The sequence below is a fragment of the Stenella coeruleoalba genome (genome assembly GCF_951394435.1).
Source record: "Stenella coeruleoalba genome assembly, chromosome: 1".
Lineage (NCBI taxonomy): Eukaryota > Metazoa > Chordata > Mammalia > Artiodactyla > Delphinidae > Stenella > Stenella coeruleoalba.
The window spans coordinates 178,583-185,544 of NC_137169.1; the positions used below are offsets into that span (position 1 = coordinate 178,583).

At 62.6% G+C, this 6,962-nt stretch overlaps 1 protein-coding gene across 2 annotated transcripts; it reads right to left on the reverse strand.

Annotated features, from left to right (window-relative positions):
- Nucleotides 1–456: 456 nt before the first annotated feature.
- Nucleotides 457–6,083, reverse strand: PERM1 (PPARGC1 and ESRR induced regulator, muscle 1). 2 transcript variants are annotated; one of them, XM_079930217.1, is made up of 3 exons: nucleotides 2,215–6,083; nucleotides 1,531–1,656; nucleotides 457–1,269 (listed from the first exon to the last, which is right to left on the reverse strand). In XM_079930217.1, exons 1-3 carry the CDS (start codon nucleotides 4,220–4,222, stop codon nucleotides 1,184–1,186), a joined length of 2,220 nt encoding a protein of 739 aa, XP_079786343.1. In that variant the 5' UTR covers nucleotides 4,223–6,083; the 3' UTR covers nucleotides 457–1,183. The 2 variants fall into 2 exon arrangements, with proteins under 2 accessions (XP_079786343.1, XP_079786342.1); XM_079930216.1 differs by having other exon boundaries at nucleotides 457–1,656.
- Nucleotides 6,084–6,962: the final 879 nt, after the last annotated feature.

Below are 6,962 nucleotides of genomic sequence, written 5' to 3' on the forward strand. Positions count from 1 at the left end.
TCAGCCTGCCTCTCAGGGAAGGAATGAGGGAGGGGACTCGGGGTAGGGGCTTCAGCTGGGAGAGGGGGGGATGGCACAGGTGTAAAGGTCAGAGGGCTGAGAAGGTCAGTTAGCGAGAGTCAGAGTGTGTGAGGCCAGAGGGCACAGGGTCTGAGACATCACAAGCAGGAGGCAGGAAGGTGGCCTGGGCGCGTGTGAGCGTGAAGGTCGGGAGAAACCGGCAAGAGACTAAACAAGAAAGAAAGAGATTTTATTGGTGCCGTGTGTCCACGCGTTCTGTCCTGAGCAGCAGGAGTCTCCTGCGTCCTGGGGACCCTGTATGTGCTGCCTCGTAGCTGGACGCCCCCCCAGCGCCTAGTCTGGCAGCCCCCTTGCTCCACTACTGCCCGCACCCTGTCCACCTTCCTGTGTCACCTCCGGCTCCTGTCAGCTCTGGGCGAACCCAGGTGTCCCGTCCCTCCACCTGATACCCTTGCCTTCTGCCTCTGCACTTCCTCCAGGGCTCCCCAGAGGAGGGGCTCCAGGCTCTGCCCTACAGACCCCCAGCCTGCAGGGCCCCTCTGGGTACCTGCTCAGCATCTCGGGCGGGAGCCGAGGAGGCCTTGACCACAGACCCCTGGGGTTCAGGGGTTAGAGAGGCCTCAGAGGCCTCCAGCGGCCCAGCCCACTTATAAACAGGGCAGAGGGTCCCTGGGACGCCAGCCCCCAGCCTCAAGGCCCTCTGCCCAGATCTCCAGCTGGGGCCTCGCTGCTGCTCTGAAGCCCCATCATGCCCCTCCCTCCAACAGGATAACCACATAGGATTAGGACTCCAGTTAACTCTGGCTTCAGATAAACCACAAATAATTCCTTAGTATAAGTAGGTCTCAAACTACTCCAGTTTCGATGGACACCTTGTGTTTTTTGTTGCTAATCTGGCACCTTACTAACGCCCAGCTCCCTGCTTGGCCTACCCTCCCAGCCTTCCAGAATCTCCCCACTCCCAAGTGTGGAACACAGCCTCGGCCTCGGCCACTGGCTGGACCCTCGGGTGGAGTCCAAGAGAGCCAGGACCAAGGACGCAGGCTCCTTCCTAGACGCCGCAGAACGCAAGGGTCAAAGGGCGAGGCCTGAGGGCAGCACCTCATCCTGAGCACCTGTGGACATTTCCTCATCCTGCGTCTTCCTGGGCGGAGCCTGGGTCTTAGGAGCTGGGGCTGCGGCGGCCCCGCCCCACCTGCCAGCGGAAGTACCGGATGGCGGAGATGGTGCCGATGTTGGCCAGCAGAACTGCAAGAGAAGTACAAGACCTCCTGAGTGCCGGCTCCATTCCGGCCCGGTCCCCACCCTCCATCCACACGGCGGGGTTCTCAAAGGATGGGAGGAGGCCAGCGGGGCGAGAGTGGGTCAGCAACGCAGGAGACCCGTCAGGAGAGACACCTGCGCCTCCCCATGTGCCCCTCACCCCTGCTGGCCCAGCAGCTGGGACACTACCACTGCCCCTCCCTTTGGCTTCTAGACACCAGACCCCCGCCCCCCGGGCCCACAAACCTGTTTTCCAGGCATCTGGGGCATGCAGGTCTGATGTTCTCACAGCCCAGGTAGCGAAGGCTACAAACACCAGGCACATGTCATTCTGGCTGAAGGTAAACGAGGTGAGGGGACCCCGGGGTACCCCTAGGAAAGAGAAGCATGTCCTGAGCTCCTGCCGTTGTCCCACTCAGACGCACCTGCCCTGGGACATGTCTCTCCTGGCCATGTCTGTCCTGAGACATGTCTGTCTTGAGTCACATCCTCCCCGTGATACAGGATAGCGTGTGGCATAGTTGAGTCAGGCTGACTTGGGCGAGTACGTCTGGGGCACCGTTTCCTGGTTTGTAAAATACCGTCCAGGGGGAATGCGAGCCTGCTCTGGCAGGCGGCATGGCCTGAGCTGGAGCTGCCCCAACGCCTGCCTGCTACAGGCTGGGGGCAGGCACTGCTGTTACCTGGGCCTGAACACAGGGCGACAGTCAGTGTGGAGCCAAAGCCCTGCTCGACTGGGGCTGCCCCACCTGGACCGGGTCCTGGGGTGGCCAGGAGCTGGTCCTTCCTGCCCAGATCATCCCTGAGGGCCCCCACCAGCTCGCAACCCAGGGTCCTGGCTTGCCCCTCCCCAGTGGCCCTCTTGGCCCAACTCCCTGGACAGTGTGTACCCAGGTCCTGGACAGGCCATGGGGTCCCCGCAACACACACCTGCTTGCCTGATGGCCGGGGCAAGCTGCTTCGCTGAGTCTGGGCTGGGCCCTGGTGGGGTGCCGGTCCCCACGTCCCAGGGGACTGACCTGGGGGGCTCCGTGGCCTGCATCTGGAGAAGCACAGCCGGCCCCAGCATGCCCCCTGACACGTCCTCCCCGAGGAAGTGTTCGTAGGCCTCGGGGATGGAGATGGGTGTGGGATCTCCTGGTGGAGGGGCCGGCAGAGGCTCAGCCTGGAGGGGTGGGGCCTGGGAGTGGCCTTCCTGGTGCCTCGACCTCTGGGTTTGGCCATCTTGGAAGAAGAACTCGCACATGTCCGGCCACTGGACTTCGGCCAGAGCCTGGCTAGCCTCTGCTTCCTCCTCAATGTCTTCATCCTCTTCCTCGATGGTGTCACAAAGGAAGAACTCATAGGCTTCTGGGAGGGTCACCGCAAAGGAGCAGCTGCGCCCAGGCCCCGCTGAGGCAGAGGGGGCAGGGGGAGGCAGGTGCTTCGGGATCCGAGGCTGGGGGGTCCGGGGCCCAACTGCCACAGTGTCCCAGGCTCCAGATGCCCTGCGGCCCCCAGCTGCTGTCCTGGGGGCTGTGGCTGGGAAGGCTGGGCCTGAGGCCTCTCCTGACCCTGGCTCCTCGGGGCTGGGCACAGCCATGGAGAATCGCACTTTCTTCTTCTTGGGGGCTTGGATAGGGCCTAGCGGGGGCTCCCCAGTGCGGTGTCCAGGGGCACCTGCTGAGGGCTCCCCTCTGAGCTTCTGTCGGCCCCCCTCTGGAGACCGAATAGGGCTCAAACCCAGCTTGGCCACTGGGGCAACCTCCAGCTCCGCCACGTCAGGCCCAGCCTCGGGGATGGGAGCAGGTGTAGACACACCCACATCAGACCCAGCCTCAGCAACCAGGTGAGGCAGAGCTGTACGGGGAATAGCCTTCGAGACAGGCGTAGATGAACCCACCTCCAGCTGGACCCCTGGACCTGGCACAAGCAGGTCCACATCCAGTCTAGGCTCGGAGGCAGGTGTAGACAGAGGCTCATCGGGCTGAGGCTCGGAGGTGGGTGTGGACAAAGCCACGTCTGGCTTAGCCATTGTGACACCTGCAGAAGCCTCCAGGTCAAGCGTGGATGTAGTGCGTGGCTCAGTTCTGAGGGTCGTTCCGATTAGGTCTGTACCCTGCTCAGTGGTAGGGACAGATGTAGACAGATCCACACCTGGCCCTCGCCTGGCCACCTGCTCAGGGGCTTCTGGAGACTCTGGCCCCAGCTCGATCTGCCCAGCTCCTGCTGTCTGCCCTGTGGTCCCCACCCGGAGGCCCTTCCCCCTGGACCCAGCCAGGCCAAGGCCGTCCTCGGCCCCGGCCTCAGTGAGCAGTAGGGAGCCCAGCTGGGTGGGAGCAGGGCCTGGGTCACCCAAGCGCCCACCCGCCTTGGTGCCTGCAGCCCGCCTCTTCTTTTGGCTGGGGCTGCGCAGCGGGGCTCCAGGGCTGCCAGGGGGCCTCTGGGGGGCAGTGCTGCAGCCGGTGGAATCGGGGCTCCGAGCGGGCTCACCCGTGAGAGTAGGGGCAAGACCCCGGGGGGCTGCCCCCTGCAGAAGCCTCTCCCTCTCGCCTCTGGAAGACACTGGCCCCGGGAGGGATGAGCCCTGGACCAGAGGGGCAGCACCAGGGCTGAGGGACGGCTGAACTTCTGGCCACACGGACACGCTGGGCGTCTGCTGACCGGCCTCCGGGGCCAGCACGGGCTCACACCAAGACCTGCTGACCAGCTGCCGGGCGGGTACCTTCTCCCCCTCAGAGCCAGGCCGGTCACTCCCCCTGGGAGCCAGCTGCCCCTCAGGAAGGGGCAGGGGCCCTGGGGGGCTGCTGCCACTGCTGTCCCTTTGGTCAGTGTCACTGGACAAGAGCTCATGCCCAGAGGCCAGGCCGGCCCGCGGGAGGCCACACTCTGCGGCAGCGGCTGAAAACTCAGCCCGGTCCTGGCCGCTCAGCTGGACGCTGCACTGGAAGCTCTCCATTCTGGGTCAGCAGAGGCACGTGAACCACAGACCAGGCTCTTCATGGGCCCAGGCCCGGGGCCCTGGCCGGCACACACTGCCCACACCCCACCTGCCCCCTGGCTGCTCCCTGGCTCAGGGGCCAGCACTCCATCTCCGTCCTGAAAGAAAGCAGAACAAACAGAATCCAGAGGGAAGCTGTGCTGATCTCAAACCTGATGGCTTCCTGGAGCTAGAACATCCGAAACCCACCTTCCGTGCTCCCAAACTGACTGCAAATGATAACGTTACAGTGACGTATTGCTGCAGTCCTGCATTCAGGTTAGTGAAGTTCACTAAAGAATAGGGTTCCTCATGTTTGAGTTTTCATCCCCAGGAGGAGCTTTCCTCCACAACGTTATGCATTTTCTGTCCAGCTGGGTCAGCCTCCAGCTTTCCTGCAGAGGTGTTGGTACCGAGGCCAACTCTATATACCAAAGCCCATTTCAAGGACCACCCACCAGGGCTCAGTTTACCTGGGCGACAGTCAGCGCCGGACTATCCCAACATGCCTCAGAGGAGCCGCAGTGTCCAGCAGGTGACCAGTCTTTGGTGATGACCTTCCACCGGCCTTGGCTGGGACAGACTGCTGGGCTTCCTCTGAGCTTACCAAGGTCAAGCTAGTGCTGGCCAGAGCCCTCTCAGGGGTCATCAGGGCGAGCCTGGCTCTGCCCCTGCCTGGGCAGGAGGTCCCACAACAGAAATGAGCCTCCTGATTCCCACCAGCCCCCCCGGGGCCATCCTCAGTGTCTGTGCCCCTGACCAGATCTGCCCAGCCGGCAGAGGTCCCCTCCCCGCGTCTCAGTGAACTAAGGCAACCCTACCTGGCTGACACCCCCTAACCTCTCAGCCCCCTGCAGGGGGCTGCCCTTTGGGCCTTGGTCAGCTGCCACTGGACCCAGGGCGGTGGGAGGTCACTCTGGCCAGGCAAGTCCTGAGATGGAGGCGCCTTGAGACCAGGGCACTGCGGCTTCCTGACCCCGCTGCACCTCGTCCTCCCCTCTGGTCCTAGGGGAGGTCCCAGTGGGGGCTGTCTGCCTTGGGACCCCTTAGGGTGGGAATGAGGGGCTGACAGTACTGTACCTGGGACCCCACAGCCAGCCGGGGCAGCGGAGCTGGGCATCCAAGCTGCCTGTCCCAGAGCAGCATGGTGCAGGGCTCGCCACGCAGGCCCCACCCCCATTGCCCAAAATACCACAGCTCCGCAGTCACATGTCTCCTGCCAGGCGGCAGGGTACAGGCCACAAATAGATGGCATTTGAGGGGCTGCCAGCTACGTGAGGGACGCCTTCCTGGTCAGGGCAGATGCCAGTTAGAGAACGCTGACCAGCAGTCAGGCCCACAGGCCCTCCCTTTCCTAAGCTGAAGGCTACCCTGCTGCCCGTCCTGGCCGAAGGCTGCCCTTTCCTCTTCAAGGGGCCCCGCCCACTGTGAAAACTCAGCCCTCCCCACTCCTCCTGCCACCTCACCTGCCGGCAGCCCCCCAAGACCAGCACCTCTCCCGACCTAGGCTCCTGCAAGCGGGGCCCAAGGCGGGGGTGGCAGTGCAGTCTCTCTCTCCAGGAACAGGGGTCTGGCGCTGCCACCTGCAGGTCACCAGGAGGAGCCGGGCAGGAGGCGTGGCCTCTGAGAACAGCCCCTTACAGGCATCACCCTGCCCAGTGCCCTGAGCACTTTTCCAAAATGTGTCCATCCTGAGAGGGATGCCAGGAGGATCCTCCTTCACAGTTGAGCTTGGGAAGGCACAGAGAGGGTGAGTGAGTTGTCCATAGCCACACAGCTAGTAAGTGGCAGAGTTGGGCCCCAAAGGCCCTGCTCAGAGCCATCCTGCCCTCGAGGCTGGTGTTGCCGATCCCCAGCCTGGTCATTGTGACACACACCCCTCCCGCTGGGGACAGAGGAGGGAGTAGGGGGGTTGGACAGCAAACATTGAAACTAACAGGTAAATAGGATCATTTCTGACAGCAACACATCTTAAGAAGGACCTAGAGTGGAGAGGAGGGTGGCCTCTGAGGAGGGTCCAGGGGATTGAGACTGGGCAGGTGGGGACCACGACAGCCGAGGCTTCGAGTGGAGGAGGCCGAGTCACCCCGGAAGAGCGAGGTCGGGTGATGTTCTCGGCCACCCTGGGTGGGCAAGCCTGGTCTGGGGTCTCTCCTCGCTGCCTCTGTGTGTTGGGAAAACCCAGGTTTCCCTCCTATGTCTCTCCTGTGAGTCTCCTTTACTGGTCGCCAAAAGTGTGTGTGTGTGGAGGGGGTGTCCCACGCCAGGCAATTCGGTGACACTAGCGGCGTGTCTGACAGGTTAACTCAATTCTGATAATATCTGGAGATGCTTAGGGGCTCAGTCCCACAGACTGCCCCCAACTTCAGACGCCAATGGCAAGGAGCAGGTCCCCAGGTCACCCACCACTTCTGTCCGACTTGGCTACAGATGTGAGCTTCCCACGACCCATTGCCCCTTGGATTAAATTAATTTGCCAGAGAACTCAGGGAGACATTCACTAACGCTCACCAGTTCATTATAAAAGGGTAGGATGAAGGATGCAGATGAGGGTCCAGGTTGGGAGATGGGCAGGGCTTCGTGGGAAGGAGCGTGGACGCAGCTCCACCCACCTCCAGCGCTCGGGATTTTGTGGAGGCTTCTTCACACAGCCATGATCGATTTAACCCCATTTTCAGCCCCTCTCCTTTCTCAAGAGGATGGGGGCGGGGCTGAAAGT